Genomic DNA, 21,748 nt, shown 5'->3' on the forward strand with positions numbered 1-21,748 from the left:
ACATACAAGGAATTTGCCTTTGTGCTCTGCTTGCAAGTAACAACACGACATACAGTAACAATAAAGAATGACACATAAAACATTAAACATTAATAATAAAACATTACAGTTTAAACATTTGAATGAAATATAATACCGAAGCAAAAGGAGGCTACAGACTTGGTTATTGAATAGAGTTACTGCTCATGAAAAAAAGCTGTTTTTATGTATGGCTGTGGCGGCTTTGACAGTCCGGAGTCGCCTTCCAGAGGGAAGTGCTTCAAAGAGTTTGTGGCCAAGGTGAGAGGGGTCAGAGATGATCGTACCCGCTTGCTTCGTGGCCCTTGCAGTGTACAGTTCGTCAATGGGCGGAAGGATGCAGCCAACAAGCTTCTCAGCTGATCGGACAATTCGCTGCAGAATCCGCATGTCGTGTTTGGTGGCTGAGCCAAACCACACCATGATGGAGAAGCGGAGAAGTCTCTATGATGGCACTATGGAATTGGACCATCATTACCTGTGGCAGGTTGTGTTTCCTCAGCTGCCGCAGGCAGGAAGTACATCCTCTGTTGGGCCTCTTTGACTGGAGTCGATGGTGGCCCCCCAATTCAGGTCCTTGGAGATGATAGTTCCAAGGAACTGAAAAGACTCCACGGATGTGACTGTGGTGTTGTTGATGGTGAGTGAGTGGAGGGAGAGCTCTCCTAAAGTCAACCATCAATTCCACTGTCTTAAGAGCATTGCGCTCCAGGTTGTTACAAAGGCACCAGGACGCCAGCTGTGTCACTTCCTGTCTGTAATGAAGAGGAACTGGAAGAGTGTATAAATCTGAGAGCATAGGGCAATCAAGGATTTGAAGGGTAACAATTGAGGCATTCCTAATCCAAGACCAACATGGGTCAGAGAGCAAAGGACTGAGTGTGCGGAACTTGGTGAGAGTTAAGCCTTTTGAAGAGTCCACATTTAGAGTTAGAAGAATGAGAGAGGCATTCAGGAAAGTATTTGTGTGGGTGAATTGGGGAATACGAAAGGATTAGGATTTCAGCAGCAGATAAGATGAGGTAGAGGTACAGACAAGTAAATGGTCCAGTGCCAGAATTCTAACCACCGTCACTGCCTTGCAGTGCAGTTACCGGGCCATTATGTGGCATCCTTTATTTTTCTTTCTTTCTTTCTTTCTTTCTCTCGCTCTCGCTCATATATGGGACTCGGGGGGGGGGGGGGGGATAGATCAGCTATGATTGAATGGTGGAGTAGACTTGATGAGCCGAAAGGCCTTGGTCTGCTCCTAGAACCTATGAATTTGCAGAAAGATAGTGTTCCCATGGACCTCCATCTATATGGAGCAAAAACTCCATCTATAATTGGAGGCAACACTTGATTAGATAGAAATTTGGTTAGGAAATTAGAGACTTAGTCGGAAATTTTGTGTATATATAAAATGGACATCCGGTGGCGCTGTTGAAGGCTGCCTCTGCCTGCAGTCTGTCTTTTTATCTTTTTTTATTTTTAGTATGTTTTTTTTTAGTATTTTATGTGGGGGTAGGGTAAGGGGGAAACCGTCCTTCAGTCACTTCCTGGCGAGGATGCGATTATTATCTGAGTCGCGCCCTCGCCCCCCTCCTCGCGGCCTACCGACTGGAATGGCGCGGCCTTTCCTTCCGGGACCGGACCAGAGCTTCAGCAGCGGCGGCGCAGCGCTGGATACATCCCGGAGCGGGCGGTCTCACCTGGCATTGCTGTTTGAGGCTCCGGAGTGTTGGGCCTGCTGCATTGACATCGCGGAGCTGTGGTTCGTGGAGCTCCCAATGCAGGGCAGCGCTGACCAACATCGCTGAGTCCTGGGACCATTTGCCGGGGGCCGCCAGAGTTGAATCTCTGCCCAGCTTGGCCTGTGGACTTCCCGGCGAGAGGGCCTGAACATCGGGTCGCCCGTAGCGGCGACTGCGGTGGGCCCGGGAGGCCACGACCACGGGTGAACATCGGGGAACATCAGCGAGGAGGTTGACTGGACTTCGGTTTCTTCCCTCACAGTGGGGAACTTTGGTGTCGCTGTGGGGATGTTTGTGTTGTGGACTATTGTGTTCTATATTTTTTTTTTATTCGTCTGACTGTATGGGGAATAGCATTTTGTTGTCTCTTACTTGAAGACAATGACAATAAAATCGAATCAAATCAATAGATGTATATCTATATATATATATCTCCAAATAAGCATGAAGTAATTACTAATGAATGAAATGAGAATCACGCAGTAGTTTGCTGACGACACCAAATTAAATGGCAAGATTAATTGAGGAGATGGGAACAGAAAGTTGCACAAAGACACTGGGAGGCTATTTGAGTGGGAAAACGAAGATGGATGAAGTTCAGTGCAGAAGGGAAGGAGGTAGTGGGAGACATAAGAAATGTTCAACTGAAATTGGCCATTTGACCGCTCGTACCAGACCTCTTGCAATGAAGGACAGCATATTGTTTGCATTCAAATTGCTTGCCTTAATTTTCAGTAATTCAGTCGATATCAGATCCCACTGAACAACACTGTTCTTGCCATTTTAAAAAATAAATTATTTTTATTCTACCAATTGTAGGGCCCCACCTTTTTCCACATTATATTCCATTTATCATGGTCTAGTCCTTTAATCTAATCTGTCTATTATCATGTGAGGCCATTCTGCATCCTCCATGCAACCTATGGCACCCTGCTTTGTATTCTCAACAAACTTTGATTATTATATTTGGTCCACACACACAAATAATTGATATAGGCTTTGAACAAATGTGCCTTGGCACCAATCCTTGTAGTATTTCACTGATCTCCTAAAATGACATTGATCAGTTTATTCCTTTTATCCATTTAGCCAGCCTTTAATTCAAGTCAAAATATTTTTCCAATCCCAAATGTTCTAATTTTGTTTAGTAACATTTAGCGTGGCATGTTATGAAAGGCGTACTGAAAGTTCAATTACACCACATCTACCCACTATCCTGCTCGTTAGAAAAGTTGGCGAGCATGTTTTCCCTTTCATAACTCCATGTTGGCTCAGCCCAGTTCAAGTGGTATTTTCTAAACAGTACCAGTACAGGATCAGACACTTTGGCCCATGGTGTCTGTTTTTAACATAATGCCAAATTAAACTAATTGCTTCTCCCTGTATCTGATCCATGCTCCCTAAATATGTACCTATATAAAAGTTGCTTGAAAATCAATATCATATCTGTTTCCACCACCACCATTGGCAGCACATTCCAGGTACCCACTACACTGACCACCTCCCTTGAATTTGACGGAAATACCCCTGTCCCACTTAGGAAACCTGAACGGAAACCTCTGGTGACTTTGCGCCCCACCCAAGGTTTCCGTCAGTCTCTCTATCTTTCTCTACCTGCAACCTCCGGGAACCGCACGGAAATCTTGGGTGGGGCGCAAAGTCTCCGGAGGTTTCCGTTCAGGTTTCCTAAGTAGGACGGGTATAAAAGTGTCACACTTAGCACTGCAGAAGGGCTACCCGCCGACAGGCCTAGCTCGCTGCCACAAAGAAAGACCCGACGGGCTGCAGCCACGGTGGGGGTGGGGGAGGGGGAAAGCTCGCGAGCCTCCGACCTCGGTCCTGAAGACCAAAGAGTCAAGAATGCAGGAGCTGCTGGCGACGACGGGTGCGAGGTTTGGGCCCGTAGGAGCGTGACCAGGATATTTCCTCCAGAGCTGTCAAGGTCAGCTGCAGTGGGCTCCCCTGGAACACAGGAGATTGGGCAAGGAGCGGAACATCAGTTTCTTTGGCCAAACTGGTCGAGGGCGGCCGGTGGAGGAAGCATGGCAGCAGCCTGGAACTTTTCTAGATCTTGAGCAGCTCCAGGACATCAAGCATACGGACCAGCCTGTGGACTTTTTGGAAATGGCACCAAACTATGGGGACTTGTCCATGTGTGATCTAGGCACAAAGAATTTCACGGTGCAATGCACATGTGACAATAAAACACCATGGAACTTGCCCGGACTAATCTCCACCTCCGTGACCAATTCCTTAATAATAATTCCATCACTGCTGATCACCAGTTTGCTAGTCTGTGGTCTCTTATTTACTCTTCACCTCTTTTTTAAAATAGTATGCTTAGAGTTTGAACATCAAATAGGTCAATCAATTATTCTGGTTGGTGAGTAGCCAGGAACTAAAAGAGCAGAGATCAGTTTTAACAAGGAATTCACTAAAAATGAATAGACACATGTACAAAACGCTAGTAGCATGTACACTTTAGTCTATGCGGCTAAATTTCACAGCAGGGAGAGCACATAACTCTGTAAAGTTCCACATAGGCCATATTTAGTGTTGAGGTTGGAGATTACACCTCATGGATGCTAAATGTGTATTGGGGGAAAACGATGTAGTCACCAGATTATAGACACAAAAAGATGAAGTAACTCAGTGGGTCAGACAGCATCTCTGGAGGAAAGGAATAGGAATTCTTTATTGTCACATGCGACTAGGCACGGAGAGATTCTTTGCTAATGGGCGATGTTTCGGGTTGAAATCCTTCTTCAGACTATTACCTGGGATGACGGAGTTGAGTGAACGTGTATTGTTTGCACAGACTAGCCTCAATATTCCTTGGGAGTCTAAATGATTAAATAAAGAATGATCTCATCGAACAAGTTAATGGAACTTAAAGAGCAGATTGAGTAAAATTAATTGCTTTTAACATGCGAACCAAAGGGCCATAAATTTAAAGTTAACGGCAGGCTGTTCAGGGATTGTGACTGAAAGTACTGGAGACAAGAAAAACATGAAGAATTTTCCCCTTCCCACAAGTTAATTATTTAAGGCTCGAGGCCAATTGAAAACTTTGCTTTGGAGATTGATGTTAGTTTTGTTGTGGAATGGTGTTACAATTTACAAAACCACGATGGGCACTGTGTTCCAGATGAGCCATAATCAAATTTTAAAAGTGGACTAGATTCACAAAGGGATCTACAATACAATACAATATACAATACAAATTTATTATCATTTGAGCCCCAGTGAGACTCAAACGAAATGTTGTTTCCACAGCCATACAAACAAAGACACTGTCTTACAGACATACACATAATTAAATTCACACAAACATCCATCACAGTGAAGCCACTGTGATGGAAGGCAAGTCTTTTCTCTCCCTTTCTGTTCTCCGTGTCTCTCCCGATGACCAAGCCCCAGGCGGGCGATGATGAGTCCCACGGCCATTTTAGGCCGCGCGGGGCGATTTACGGCCCCGCTCCCGGTCTGAAAGTCCAAGGTTGGAACCCCCAATGTACTTAATTTTTTAATATGGTGAGTCCCACGGCCATGACTCCGTGCCCCATCAGATGTGGACATGTCCATGACTATCCTGTTCCAACCCCGTGACACCGGCTTTGAGAAGTCGCGTTGTGGGGGGGAAAAAAAGCGGTCTACTCATTTACTTTGTCCCATGTTATATTGGATTTTTCAAATTTGTATCCGCCAGCAAGGACAATAAATTATTTAGTGAGGCACTGGTTCGTTTTCCTTCATCAATCACAATCCCAGGGCGAGGGGTTTAAAAAATGAAGCGGATAGCATAAAATTGGTAACGTCAGATTCTTTGACCACTTGTTTGATGATAAGATAGTTTGAATCGCTTAATTTTTAATAGAATTAGAATTGCACAGAATTTATCACTCTCTATTTTTGTCGTACAGACTTTCTACCTTTACCATTATATCGCGCAACAAAAATATCCTTCTATTCCTTTCTGTCATCTGTTCACCTGGTTTAAACCTGCTATCCACCTCAGGTACTCCCTGTTCCACAATCTCATCCCGAGTAAAAGGTTTCTTCTGAATTTACTTATTTAGTTTTTAATGTTAATTTGCATATTTATGACATCTCGCTTTGACTATGACTCCCTCTCGCCCCATCAGAAGTGGACATCTTCTTCATGACTATCCTGTTGAAACCCTATATTTTAAGAGCTTTGATCAGTTTTGTTGGTGGGGGGGAAAAAAAACATAATTGCATCATTTACTGTTGTCCACTCCTTTTTCCTCATTTGCCAGTAGTGTCTTCTATTCCATCTATTTTTCTCTTTAAGTGTGAAATGACTGGGGAACTGCGTTCCACAACAAATAACGCAAGGTGAGACTAAATCCGAAACTGCTCGGTTGCCAGGCAGCATCTGTGGAGAGAGAAACCGTGTTAAGTTAGAGTTTTCTGATGAAAAGACATCGACCTGAAATGTTGACGTTTTTTCTCACTCCACAAATGCCAAAAGACCAGCTGGTTGTTTACTGCGCTATTTTAAATTTCAACTTACACTTTTATTACTTTTCTCAAGGTGAGATGAGTTCCTCCGAGTGCTTTTAGTCATAGTTATAGAATCATACAGCATATAAACAGCCCCTTCGGTCCAATTTATCTGTGTCACCCAAGGTTCTTCTAACACTTATTTGCCTGTGTTTGGCCCATATCTTTCTAAAACCTTTCCTCTACATGTAAAACCTGAGTGTCTTTCTCTTTTTACAAATTCATTTATGATCACATAAATTGTGCACAAAATAAAATCATGATGAGGCACAGTACTTTCATATTTTATTTTTTTTTCAAATATCCTCTACTCCCATGAATTAACACAGAATTAACATAATGGAGACCATATTTCTGATATTACAATAATCTTTCAGAGAAGTACAGGATTTGAGTGCCATGATGAAAAATAAAATCCCATGGGTATGTGCTTTTGGGATCATTGAGAAATCATTTACAGATCACTGCCACTATTTTTAACAGAGAGCTATCAATTGTGGCTCAGCCTCACTGGAGACTTGTCACAAATTCCTGGTTAGGGTTTCTGTGCAATACATGGACATGCCACACATTAAACATTATGTTTTTCTGATGATAGATTAAGCCAACCGGTGATGAAGGGGGGGGGGGTGTAGGATCATATAACTGGCTGGAAGGAGTTTTGTCTGGAGATAACAAAACACTGACAGCCCAAATTGTATGAGAAATCTCCGAAAATAATATTTGTAAGAACAGTTCACATGTTCTGTGTCTAGCATTCACTTTTCTACTGCTTATTTTTATTACGTACACCCTTGTGTGTTTGCAGTGTGTTTAGATACAGCAAATACAAAATAGTCGGTAGATGTGAAGGGCAGCTGCTGGAGTAACTCAGCGGGTCGTACTGCTGTTTACCACAGTGACTTTCATTACTCCATACCTGAAAACCCTCAAACTAGCGGATTTCGCATCCGATTCACAGAAGGATATTTAGCACAAGCTTACTTCTATTTGTGGCTCTTGGGGATGGTGTGGATGTTTTTTTTTTTTGTTTTTTTTTATTTTATTTATTAGAAGTGAGTACAATGCATTGGTACAAAAATTATGTTAACATATTACATTCTCTGTACAACTTCCATTTTTTTTTTTAAAGAGAGAGATGAGAAAAGAGAAGAAAAAGGTTGTGAAAAGTGAAGAATAGACTAGTGAGCGTGAGTGAAAAACAGATAAAGAAAAAGTGAGAAAAAAAGGAATAAGTGAAGAAGGAAAGCAGGAGGGAGATCATTCAGTCGCCACAAGGATTTTTTAAATATTCTAAATCATCTTTCACCCATACCTGAAACTTTTAGTTTTCATGATACTATGTCACCACATGGATCCAAGAAATCAATAAATGGGGACCAACTCCTTAAGAATTGGTCTTGTTTGTCTATTAGGAGGAGTCTCATTTCTTCCAAATGTGCTGTGTCCAGCATATTACTAATCCACATTTTAAATGTTGGTATATTAGCATTTTTCCAAAATTTAGCTTGGGGGTCACGTAACTATTTATGGTGTGGATGTTTAGATCTGTGACTCATATTTTCTTTAAAATGCAATAAGGATAAAAATAAGAGCTATTAAAGTTCTTAAAATAATTTGATTACAGCTTTTGTTGTGTAGGTGGAAAAGGGTTACAAAATGCCAAAAGGGAGAATATAATTGGAGGGAAATGTATTCAAATAGAGGGCAAAGTATTTTGACGCTGCCATTTTCTGGGATTAGGATAATTTTTTCAAGGTGGATGGGCTGCTGGGGGAATTCATTTATATACCTCTTGAGCATTAGATTGGAAAAATTGAAAATGTCATTTCAAATACCTGTTTTAAAAACAGGGAGAGCAAGGAAAGCGCAGTAGCCCATGTTCAATTATGGAGACGTTGAATCCATCAGCAAAGACAATTGCAATTGGAAGGTCAGAGAGGACGAATAAAGGGATGAGAAAAGATCCATTTTATATAGCTTTGGCTTTTCATCGTTATATATTTATGAATGGACATTTGTTTATGTCACATTGAACAGTGGTGTAGATTTGCTATTTCATACTAGCCAATTATAGTGCTTGTTAGTAGTGACTCCGCCTAATATGTGCTTTATATTATCAAGAGCTTGTAACGCTAGTAAGTATTAGTAGCAGCCAGGAAATGTAATGTCTGCAGATCCTTGCTGTAAGTAAATTTAATAAACATGTGTGGTATCATTATATGTGTTCTGGTCACCTCATTACATGGTGTCAGAGAGTGAATCTTGCCCACTGTTCATGTTTATCGGATTTTTAAAACAAAAAAAATATTTTCTGTGTTTACTATCTCCATGGCAAATTCGTGTTGCCGTCCAAGTCCTCTGATCTTTGACTCTGACATTACTGAACGCTGGCGTCTTTTCGAGCACCACTACGCTCATTATACTCGCATTGTTCATCACAATGACCCCCCCACCCCGATCTGTGTGCCTCTGTTCTGCTTAACTTGACGGGACCAGAAGCAACTTGCCGACAACTTCACTTTTGCGACTGCTGTTTTGGATCATAACGGTCAGGTCCGAGTACCTGCTGAGACGATCGACAACCCTGCGGTTTTGCTCAAAGTTCAGAGAGCTGTGTGACCTGCCCTCAAACTACATTATTGAAAGGACCAAGTTTTATGTTCATTTACAGCTGGTCAGTGAACCGATTGAACGTTTTATCAGTGACATGAAGCATATGGCTGCATGCTGTCGATTTCGTGGTTTACAAGATGAGCTCATCCGCGACAAACTTGTTGGAGGTATGCTTGATAGCAAGTTAAGGGGTGAAGTTCTTCGTAATACTGACCTAACCCTTGATCAAGCAGAGCATGCCTGTCGGATTTCTGAGATAACGTCTCCCCACACTGATTCTGTGCCCTTCGGTCACCGTTCGCAGCATAGTGTCAATCTTACAGACTACACCTCCGCAAGGGGTCGACTGTTCGGTGTCAAAATTGCAACTATTTCCTTGCTAAGGGTCGTCAGTTCTGTGTTGCTTATGGGAAAGCCTGTAATTTCTGCAAGATGTTAAACCACTTTGCACAATGCTGCCGTTCACATGTGAATCAAGCAGCTTCAAGGATGAGCCTGCACCTGCTACAACATGAGCTTGCTGATAATGACTTCCAAGAGTTTAAGAAGGAACTGCAGATGCTGGAAAATCCGCTGAGTTTCTCCATGACCTCCAAGAGCCTGACTTGCCATCCCCCGCTCCGCTCTCAGAGAGTGCAGATACAAGTTCCACCATCCACTCTCTCCTCCCTTCGTCTAACGAGCAACTTGACCCTGAGGTAACCATGTTTGTGAATAACAGGCATTTGATCACGTCGGTTGATACTGGGGCCAAATGCAACTCATTAACAGAGTTTAAAATAATTCGTAATGTGGAACGTATTGAACAGGCATCCGTTGCACTTCAGGCTTACAGAGGAGATGTTCTACGCCCACTTGGACAAGCTGATTTAAAGTGCACCATAGATGCGCAGACCCATACCTTAAAGTTTTATATTGTTAAAGGGGATTCAGAGACTTTGCTCGGTATCAATGCATGCCACGATCTAGGCCTGGTATACTGCCTGGTATATGGCCGCGCTGTCCATCAACTCTTTCTCGCTGATGGGCCCACGCAACAGGTACTCTCTCAATACAAAGAACTGTTTAACAACGAGCTTGGAAAGTTGCCTATCAAATACCACATTGTTGTCGATCCCAAAGTCACTCCTGTGGTCAGAGCACCACATCGTGTTCCGCATGCCATGCGTGACAGAGTACACAATGAACTCAAGCGGATGGTCTCCATCGGTGTTATTGCTGAAGTTACTGACCCATCTGACTGGGTTTCCACCATGGTGGTCGCAACAAAGAAAAACAAGGAGGAGATCCGTATCTGCGTAAACCCCAGAGATCTTAACACTGCCATCAAACGCACGCATTACCCAATGCGAACATTAGAGGAAGTTGCTGCTCAGATAGGCAACGCATCAGTATTTTCCGTTCTAGATGGCAAAAGCTCGTTTTGGCAATTCCACTGGACCCAAACTCGTCCAATCCCACTACGTTTAGCACCCCCTTTGGCTGATACAAATTTCTGAGAATTCCCTTTGGCATCAACTCCGCCAGCGAAGTTTTCCAGCGCATGATGGAACGATTTTTTGCTGAGTACCCGTGCGCCTTCATTGTTGATGGCATTCTCGTTTATGGACGCGATTTGGCTGATCATGACATTAACCTGAAGAAAGTACTTGACCGTGCCAAAGACAATCAGCTCAAACTCAATCCCCTGAAGTGCAAGTTTCGAGTTCCTGAAGTTACTTATGTCGGACATGTTTTTACAAGTGATGGTCTCAGACCCGACCACTAGTGGTCAAAGGTGTTGGTCCGGAAGACCCTTTTCCACGAACGGCGGATGGTGGGGTAATGTCCAGGTGATTGGCACATTATGTGGCATCTGCGCCAGGCCCATCCTTTGCAATACCGGGGACAGGTACAACCTCAGCAGGTAGTGACACTTGGTGCCCATGTGCCTTGGCTCTCTGCTCCGCCTGATGCAGACATGAAAATTGCACACATGAAGATGGCCATCAGGGTTAGGGTGACATTGGGCATGCTTTTACCCCTGTTATCTGCCGTCTTGTGCGTTGTGGCCCATTGCACCCAGTCCATCCTCGACCCCCAGATGAACTGAATGACGGCATGGGTAATCCCTGTGGCGTAGGAGGGAATGAGAGGCTACACTTGCGCCAAGTGCAGCAGCCCCGAGAACACCTCGCACCTGATGACCAAATGTTTCCCTGTTATAGAAAGGGAGCTTCCACCGCTCCAGTTTCTTCCCAACCTTGGCCACCCGCTCCAGCCAGTTCTTGAAACATGCCCCAGCCCCCCGATGCCTTATTGTACACTAGACTAAGTGGGACTCGTTGGGTCCCATGTTCAATCGGGAGGGCTGGTCCCCCAACACAATATTCCACCTCTCCACCAATTCCAATATTGGTGGCGGTGGGGGGGGGGGGGGGGGGCTAGTATGGACATTGGGGCAGCTCAGTAACTTCCAGAAGTCATGGTCTGGTAGCTCAGAAACAAGTGAGACACGTTTGTGAGAGGGAAGGGGAGAGGGTGGAGAATCAATTTTAGACTTTTTTTATTTTTTTCTGCAGATCCCAGCAATGAAGGAGGAAAGTCTATCTTGGCCTGGATCTCACAGGGAGCCAATGAAGGGAGGGAGAAAAATACTGGGGTGATGTTTAATACATACAGCTGGATTACTTACTGATGAGCCGAAGGGACTGGGCGAGTACAGGGCTAATGGGCTGAAGGGGTTCTTTTATTTAAAAAAATCTCAGTGAAAGGCACTTTTACTGGACTTTTCCTGGCATGGCTCGGGCCTTTTGGGCCAAAATGCTCCTCCTGGGCTAATATGGCCATTTTGGGCAAAAGGGACTAGTTTCTCGGCTAATAAGAGCCTTGTGGGCTGAAATGGTTTCAGGCAGGCTAAACAACTAATTTCCATTTCATTTCAAGTGCAGGGCAGGCTGAACACCTCATTGCATTTTCATTTAATTTCCATTTCCATTGCAGTTTCAAGTACAGGGTAGGCCAAGCCAAACAGCTGATTGCATTTTCATTTCAATTCCATTGCCATTGCAGTTTCAAGCAAAGGGCAGGCCAAGCCAAACAGCTCATTGCATTTTCACTTCATTTTCATTGCCATTGTAGTCTCAAGCACAGGGCAGGCCAAGCCAAACAGCTCACTTCATTTTCATTGCAATTGCAGTCTCAAGCACAGGGCAGGCCAAGCCAAACAGCTCACTTCTTTTTCATTGCCATTGCAGTCTCAAACACAGGACAGGGCCAGGCCAAACAGCCCACTGCATTTTCACTTCATTTCCATTGCAGTCTCAAGCACAGGGCAGGCCAAGCCAAACAGCTCATTGTATTTTCACTTCATTTTCATTGCCATTGTAGTTTCAAGCACAGGGCAGGCCAAGCCAAACAGCTCATTGCATTTTCACTTCATTTTCATTGTCATTGTAGTTTCAAGCACAGGGCAGGCCAAGCCAAACAGCTCATTGCATTTTCACTTCATTTCCATTGCCATTGCAGTTTCAAGCACAGGGCAGGCCAGACAACTCATTTCATTTTCATTAAGGGCTAACAAATCATTTATTGCAAGTACATTACAGGCTCGCAGTTCAGTTGATTCACAGCCTAGAATGAGACGGGGCTCTCACTTAACTTATTTTCCCTGTTGCCAGTCGGGCAAGCTTGACAGCTTTTTAGGTTGCCAATGGCAGTTTAGGTGGTCATTTAAGACGGTTTGCATGATGCGTGCGATAATGTGCTCGGACGAAGTGCGTAGTTACCAGTCGGAATTATGCTCAATTAAGCATTCACATATTATGTTCAGGAAGGAACTGCAGATGCTGGAAAATCGGAAAGGTAGACAAAAGTGCTGGAGAAACTCAGCGGGTGCAGCAGCATCTATGAAGCGAAGGAAATAGTCAACGTTTCAGGCCAAAACCCATCGGTCTGAAGAAGGGTTTCGGCACGAAACGTTGCCTATTTCCTTCGCTCCATAGATGCTGTCGCATCCGCTGAGTTTCTCCACCACTTTTGTCTACATTCACATATTATGTCTGCTTCAAATAACTCACAAACTAAACATATTCACCAATCAAGACATATATATACCACAATGACATGCAGCACAATTATAATACAATATCTCAACTCTTTTTACACATTGCTATTAGTTCTTCCCACTTCCAAACAAAAATGTGCTTGGATTATTCAGCGTATGATCAACCTGTGTCAATAAATCCTGAACCATGGTAACATATATACTTAACCATGCATGAGGATTCGGATTCTTTTAAGTCAATCTTTAGTTTAATAAAATTCAATGCAAACACTTGTTACAACTTAACAATTTCTAATACAGCACTGTAGAGTTCTTAGCACTCGCCACACAAGCCAGCAGCTCCGAGGTGCAAGTTCTAAGAACTAACTAACAGTCCAGAAATGCAAAGATTATATAGTCCTTAAGCATCCGTATACAATATTACAATATGGTACGACACATTCTTATCCTATCAGCATTGTCATTAGGCACAGCTTATTAGCATCATCCAATCACCTAAATTAACAAATATAATTTATGCATTTGTTATCGCACACGTGTAATTTGTACAACTTTGTTTATCGTCGTAGCGAATCATTTTGTGGTTTGGGTGTTACTCAGGTACAGGCAAGATGCGTCCTACACAATACTAGCCATACATGCGACCACAACTCGTATGCTGCTGATAGTAGTAGTACATGAGGTGCGTGAGCAGCCCCCCCCCAACACGTATAATAGTCAGTACGTGCTCAAACAAACAATTCATACAGCTCCTTAGCACTGATAAGACACGGCAATACGTACTTTCAGCAAGCAGCTTCTTAGCACCGATAACAGTCAGCATTTTCACTGTCAGTGAAGCTTACAGCCCAACAATAAGAAAACTGAATAGTTAGTTATTTTTATTATTTGTAATCTTGTTTTATTCTTAATACCACATGCACACTACAGATTGATGCAATATGTTTTCTGTGAAGGACCGGAAATTACCATGACATGGCCATAGCATGGGTCGGTATTGCTATTGGTACAGAAACACTCTGGCTTCCCACATAATTTATCCATAACAAAATATACAGGTTGCAAGGAAATTTCTAAAGGCATTTTATGATAATAGTTGTTAAAACCGACTATACCCATCTGACAGGTTAAACATTACACTAACTAACAAGAGATGACGAAAGGACATAACTGCAGCAAATGTTCTTTTGGTAATATGTTGAAAGGTGTCAAAGCCGCATTACCGGACATTCAGATTAGATGTACGTGTTGTGAACAGCAATGAAGATACCCAGTTTGTACGCACCAGAAGAAAAAAAAATTATTGATAAATTCTGTTTCCATCATTCCCACTTCAGACTTAAGAATAAAATTTCAACTGAAATATCTCCTGACCAAATTTGTGATGTATATGACCGACTGTAGAAGTAAAACCTGGGGACTATAAGAACCACAGAATAAATAAAAAACATTACGCAAGTCCAAAGTTAATGGAGGTGGTGAAAATATCGGAGGATTATCTGTTGTATGTGACGGCTGGTAGGGTGGAAGGGGAGGACAAGGGGAACACTGCCCTTGTTACGAGTGGGGGAAATTGGGAGTGAGAGCAGAGCGGGGTATAGAAGAGACCCTGGTGTGAGCCTCATCAATAGTGGAAGAGGGGAACCCCCGTTCCCTAAAGAATGAGGACATCTCGGATGCCCTGGTTTGACAGCCAGTGGTGGGAAATTTAAGGTAGCTCTTTTTTCCCCCAAGAACCCTTTTTTGCTTAAGTCTACCCTCCAGCACCTCCAGTTTAAATTCCATTTGGAATATTTTTGGAGGACCAGGAAACCAAAAAGCAAGAGTTACTCTAGGGAATGACTTAGGCCAAGTCAATCACCCGATCTGAACCCAATTGAGCATGCCTTTTATATGCTGAAGATAAAACTGAAGGGTTAGCTCCCAAAACAAGCAAAACAAGCATAAGCTAGATGGCTGCAATACAGGCCTGGCAGAGCATCACCAGATACCCAGCAACCGGTGATGTCCATGAATCGCAGACTTCAAGCATTAATTGCATGGAAAGGATATGCAACAAAATACTAAACATGACTACTTTCATTTACATGACATTGCTGTGCCCCAAACATTATGCTGCTCTGAAATGGGGGGGGACTAGGTATAAACAATGCTATAATTTCATCATTTGGTCAGTGGGGTGCTGCAATTCGGCTGCCTTGCCTGCAGCCTGTTCGTTATTTTGACTTTTTTTGATGTGTGTAAATGTTTCTTTTAGAGTCTCTCGGTATGTCTTGTGGGGGGAACCGCTTTCCATCGCGGAGTGGGCGAACCCTTGCCTGGGGTCGCCAGAAAGGAGTGCTCCGATCGCGGGCCTGATGACTTTGACATCATGGGCCTGTGATCTGTGGAGCTTCTAGACGTGGCGTGGACTTACCATCTGGAGCCTGGGATCCCTTGCCGGGGATCGCTAAAGAGCACCGACCGCTGGTCCATGGACTACGACATCCTGAAGCTGCGGTCTGCAGAGTTTCTAGCCATGGACATGGCGTGGACTTTAGATTGCGGAGTCTGGGATCCCTTGCCGGGGATCGGGAGAAGAGCTCCGACCGCCAGCCTGCGGCCTATAACATCCTGAAGCCGCAGTCTCCGGTAAGAATGTGCCGATTCGGGCACTCAAAACCACGGAGTCTGTTCGACCGTCCCGACGTCGGAGTTTGGATCATCCCGACGAGACGGCCGTCCGTAGCGGCGACTACGGAGGGTTCATGTGCCCGACCATGGGTGAACAAGGGAGGAGGACTGGCTGAACCCTGTTGCCATCCACCACAGTGAAGAATGCTGTGGTGGATTTTTGTTTTAATTTATTTCAAAATAGACTTTATTCAGTTAATAAATATATACAATGAATGAACCATGTAAAAAATTCATCTGACATTTTCGGGGGCTTTACAAATTGTTCAATGCAGTCTACATACATTGCTCAAATTTCACGAATTTATCCCCCACCCATGCCACTCATGTTGGCAATGTTACAAAATGTTGAGATTTAAAAAATCAAGTCTTTAATTTATCCCATCAGATAAAGCATAAAAAGAAGTTTAATTTGACACCTAATTCACTTTCATATCTTCAGTATTAAAAAAGTTATGGCCATTTTCATACTCGGAAATTGGCATTTGTTCCCTATTGATTTTTCATTGACAATACAAAAGCTGTGATCGAGAACATTTAAAAGCCCATAACTTTCTTAAAATTTAAGAGAACTGAAAGAAATTTTCAGTTATTATAGATTGAAGCATTCTGAAACAAATATGAAACAATCTTACTTAGATGACTTGAAATTAAAGCATATAATTAGTTAGTTACCTAATTGTAGCTAATTACAAAATTCAATTACTAGATCTAAACATCTATCCATTTCTTAAGAATAGATTCACATTTTTAAATAGCCTAAGTGTCCAAATAATATTCACACAAGAATTCAGAATATAACATAATTTTAAAATCTCATTGTCATGGATTTATAGGCCAAATGGAAGGAATTTAATGTTTAATACTTGTAAATGAATGGCCATTTAAATCAACTTGCCTGTGGGATTTTCTGGTTTGCGACCATTTGGAACTTTGAGGTTGCGGTGATTTTAGTCACCATATCTGCAGCAAATACACTGCCGGTTCTTCGGGGAAAAAAATCACCGTTTCGCAACTTAAAATGTAAATTAAATGCATCTTAAGAAACACTTTAATACATAAAAATAAACTACTTTCTTTTACCTGTCCCCTACATAAAATCCCCCGCCCCCCTCAAACGCGCCAAATTTGCGCACAAGGCCAGTGGCAAAATTGGTAAGTATTGTAACATACCTACTCATGTGGCCCACTGGCGTGGAATCCCTTCCCTTATTTTGAGGGGTGTCTCCACCACACCCTGCAGCCCCATGTCCAGCAGCGGAAGTACCCTGGACTGTGGTCCTCCCCCACTGAGCCTTGGCGTTGGTTGCACCGAGCTACAGTGCGTCCCTCAGCACGTACTCCTGCAGTTTGCAGCGGGCCAGTCGGCAATGTTTGTGTTAAATCTTATTGTGTATTGTGTGTTCTTTTTAAGTGTATCGCTGCGGGCAAATTCGTTTCACTGCACCTTTGGGTGCATGTGACGAATAAAATTGACTTTGACTTTGACATGGTGAAATGTCTAAAAATTGCCTTTATTAAAATTTGACAATGTGCACTTTCATGTTTAACCACATGTGATTTATCTCTATTACAAATCTCAAATTGTGGAGTACAGAGGCAAAAAAATAAATGATGGGTCCTAAACATGGAGGCACTGTATTATGCACAAAGTGCAATATGTGCCACAATGGACTGAATGATTTGTTCCTATATTGTAGCTCTACAACATAGTTCCCAGTTCTTACCAATGGCATGTGTGAACTAGCTGTAGAAGTTTAGTTTATTGTCACGTGTACCGAGGTACAATGAAAAACGTTTGTTGCGTGCTAACTAGCCAGCGGATTACATGATTACATTTGAGCCATTCACAGTGTACAAATACATGATAATTGTAATTGATTTTATTTGCCAAGTATGAAAACATACGAGGAAGTTGATTTGCCATATAGTCATACCAAAAAAGCAACAAAACATGCAACCACATAAAAAATTAACATAAACATCCATCACAGTGGCTCCTCCACATTCCTCACTGTGATGGAAGGCAATAATGTCTTATCTTCTATCCTTTTTCTACCATGGTCGCAGGAATCGAACCATCTGCAGTAGGGGCGATTGAAGCTCCCGCAGCCGGCGTTCAAAGCTCCCACGTCGGGGTGATCGAAGCTCCCGTGATCGGGGCTGTTGAAGCTCCTGCGGCTTGGAGCTCCAAAAGTCGATCCCTAACCAGGGACTGCGAACTCCACAATGTTAAAGTCTGCAAGCTTCCGCGGTTGGAGCTTACGAGGTCGATCCCCGTCAAAGGGACCGCCAGCTCCGAGATGTTAAATCTGCAGGGTCCCGCGGTTGGAGCTCCCAAGGTCGGTCCCCATCAAGAGGTCGCCAACTCCACGATGTTAGGCCGCAGTGCAGGTGGAGATACGACAAGGAAAAAGTCTCACCTCCGTCGAGGAGAGATTAAAAAAGTTTCCTCCACCCCCCACAAAATACAAAACTAAAGATATACTAAAACAACCTTTAAAACAACTAAAAAAACAACAAAGAGAGAAAGGGACGAGATTGTTGGCGGTGCAATTATTGTACACTTTAACCCAGTGGTTCCCAACGTGGGGCGTACGCCCCACAGGGGGGAAATTTGATTTTTAAGGGGGGCAATTGAGCGAGTCTGAGGAGGTCTGGGTCCAAATTTTCGATTTTTCGTATGATACAATTCACAAATATTTCAATATTCTAATATAGAAATTTTCTCTCTCTTTATTACCTGTGAATACTCTTTTATTATCATATTTATCATTATTATTAATTTAATACCACCTAATGTTTTTTTCTTTTTTTTTACAATTTTTTAGTAATTTCTTTAATTTTTACCACATGTGATTTTTTTGATAAGAATTATATATCACCACTTGGGGGGGGGGGGGGGGGGGGCATTTTTAGAGGTGATTAGGTGGGGCATGGCCAAAAAAAGGTTGGGAACCACTGCTTTAACCACATGTGATTTTTTTTCTATTACAAATCTCAAATTGTGGAGTACAGAAGCAAATAAATAAATGATGGGTCTTTGTCCCAAATATTATGGATGGCACTGTATATTGGACACATTTATGCTGTTTGCCTTTAAAAAGTTATTTTCTTTCATTTTATAGTGAATTCCACTGTCTGACTATGTTGGATAAAGAAATTGCTCCGCAATCCCCTATTGGTTTTGCTGATCTGTATTCATGACTCTTCCATTTGATTTTTCTTCAAGGACATTTTTTTCTTTTTCTTCGACCATTTCATAATCTCAAAAGCCTCTGGGCCTTCTCTTTACAACAGTAATTACTGGATTATGTGTTTTGTACAAAACTAATACTCCTCAGTCAACCTTACAGGAAAGCTCTATGGCAATTGCAAACATTGCTTTGACTCTGTAACAACATCTGCAGGGTAATGAGGTGCTAATCCATGCATGGAAATAAATATCCCAAATCAACCCTAAACTTGGATTTACACAAGAAGGCCACACAAATATTAGTGTCAGTGAACAGAGCATTTGTACAGTGGAGAAACCAGGAACTGCAGATGTTGATATAACAAAGAAAATCCTGAAGAAAGGTCCCGATTTGAATCGTGGCCTATCCATATTCTCTAAGAATGCTGCCTGAACCACTGACTCACTCCAGATTTTGTTTCTTTGATTTGTACAGTGGAGTTAAGGGCCTTTCCCACTTGGCCATTATATACCCGACAGGCTGGTAGTGACTGCGTCAGCACAGCCGTCTGGAGAGTGTGATGTCATTTGAATACCCAGTGGAAAGTTGTTTAGTGCATAATACTGTATTTTCTTTCGAATTATGGTGTAATTCAGAAAATTGGTCGCGTTGGGTTATGTTTTCATCCTCCCCTTCCCTCCCCCCCGCCATGTTTGCTCCGTGCTCAGTACAAATGGTATTGGTTCCAATCGCTGTATTGCGGATGGTACCCCGCACTGAGGAAATGGCTAAACACTTATTAATTAAGTGACTTTTGCGTGTTCTCTTGGGGGTGTGGGACACTTGTTGTGAGTGAAGCTGGAACAAAAAATAAATAAACCAGTACAATAATCGGAGCCGACTCGACTCAGCGTATAAGCAAAATACCGAATATTGTTCTTTGACTCCCTGACCTTGCATTAACATTGACCCTTGCGCCGTGAACTCAATTATCGGTGCAGCTGCCCATTGAACAGAATGTTTTAAACTCTATAAAAGAGTGTCAAGTGTCTGAATGTTCCCAATTTTTAATGAATCATCATCAGCATCAAACGTCGCAGATCTGCCTACCGCAATATGTCACCTACATGTATACAGGCAAATGACTCCATAGAGATAACTTATTCTCCAGGGACTTTCTGATTTCAAACTCCATCACAAAATGCACCTACATTCCACCAACAAAAGCATGTACAATCAAGATATTCGTGATAGTTGATTTGTATACTACAGTACTGCACGTACGAGGTCAGGACGTCAGCGTGCGACCACAATATGTCACGCCGGAGGCGCGCAAAGATATTGTGCACTACAAAATCCTGGATCGTAACTCCATACCCCTCCGTGCTTCTCCAGGCGACCGGCCCGCGCCGCCCACCCGCTACCCGTGCGTCTCAACTCGACGACGAGGTCACGTAAATGGCACGCAAATGACAGCCAAGTGGGACAGTCCCTTTAGACGTGCGGTTGCCAAAGAAAATAACCTGCTCTTTTGTTGAGATTATATATTAGCAAGATCTTGAATGGATAACAGGCATTACAGCACAGATTCAAATGAGAACTGTTGTTGGTGTACTAATATACGCTTGCTTTCTTTCAGGAAATGGTGTTTGTGTGTTTAAATGCTCCATCAACCGGGAGACGGAAAGCTGCCGGGTGGGGAAACAGGCCTTCCTCATTACCGTGGGATGCAACAGTGTGTTACTTCAGTTTAACTCGCTTAATGGTGAGTATGTGATGCAGAGCTTGTGTGGTCCAGTCCAACAGAGGTTGACTTTGGACGTCTTCCTTATAATGCCTGGGTATTTTGCAATAACCTGAACCAATATATCGTCCAATTGGATATTTTACATGAATTGCTTCGTGCCTTTTTGGTTCATCATGTAGGATTTGTTGCAAAATCCTCAATTTGGATTCAAGCGAGTATCTTCTGTCTCGGTGTCTTGAGGGTTGTGCTAATTTAGGGAATCATGGCACAAGTGCTGTTCTTTGATGGTTCCCTCCTCAATATAAATGGACAAATATCTGATAGAATGGACTTGAAGGTTGTCTCATCATTTGGAAGGGAAAAAAGCTGCCGGGTGGGGAAACAGGCCTTCCTCATTACCGTGGGATTGCAACAGTGTGTTACTTCAGTTTAACTCGCTTGGTGATGTGTTCTTGTGTGTCCAGTCCAACAGAGGTTGACTTTGGACGTCTTCCTTATAATGCCTGGGTATTTTGCAATAACCTGAACCAATATATCGTCCAATTGGATATTTTACATGAATTGCTTCGTGCCTTTTTGGTTCATCATGTAGGATTTGTTGCAAAATCCTCAATTTGGATTCAAGCGAGTATCTTCTGTCTCGGTGTCTTGAGGGTTGTGCTAATTTAGGGAACAAAGGCATGGGATATCTGAAGACATAGAATCTCATCAGCTTCATGGTGGAAGAGGAAAATGCTCTTTCATAACAAAGGCATGGGATGATGCATAGGGTTGGCCCACTATTCCAGTGTCACTGAAATCTAGATCTCAGTTCCACACAGACACATTACCAAGAACTATTGTTTGCAATTCCCCTTCCTGTGTGTCGCCCATGCTCCAATGTAGACTCCTTGGGAGAATCTATGTACTCCAGTCTTTTTTTCTAGCCACATCCCTTAGATATTGCATCGTTTCTTATCAAATATTTCATTAGTTTGCTCCCAAAGTAGTCAAAATCTTTGCCCCTATTGTGGTGATATCCCATGCTATAATAGCTCTTATATAATGGCAGTTATTTTTTTTCATTTTATTGACAATCAAAAGTAACTTCACACTATAAATAAAATCACAGTTGGGTATAATGAAAATAGGCAATATTTAATTAGAATTTGCTGAAATAATTTTTGGTTAAGTAGGTGGATATGTTAGTATAGTCCTGTTAAAACTTGGCTTT

At 42.7% G+C, this 21,748-nt stretch overlaps 1 protein-coding gene across 1 annotated transcript in view; it reads left to right on the forward strand.

The window, feature by feature from the left end:
* carm1l (coactivator-associated arginine methyltransferase 1, like) overlaps positions 1-21,748 on the forward strand; it is a 77,212-nt gene that overhangs the window by 16,606 nt on the left and 38,858 nt on the right. Inside the window, 1 exon segment of the mRNA XM_055632802.1 lies at positions 20,428-20,553. Coding sequence (XP_055488777.1) covers positions 20,428-20,553 — 126 coding nt within the window.

This window comes from Leucoraja erinacea, chromosome 3, assembly GCF_028641065.1.
Source record: "Leucoraja erinacea ecotype New England chromosome 3, Leri_hhj_1, whole genome shotgun sequence".
Lineage (NCBI taxonomy): Eukaryota > Metazoa > Chordata > Chondrichthyes > Rajiformes > Rajidae > Leucoraja > Leucoraja erinaceus.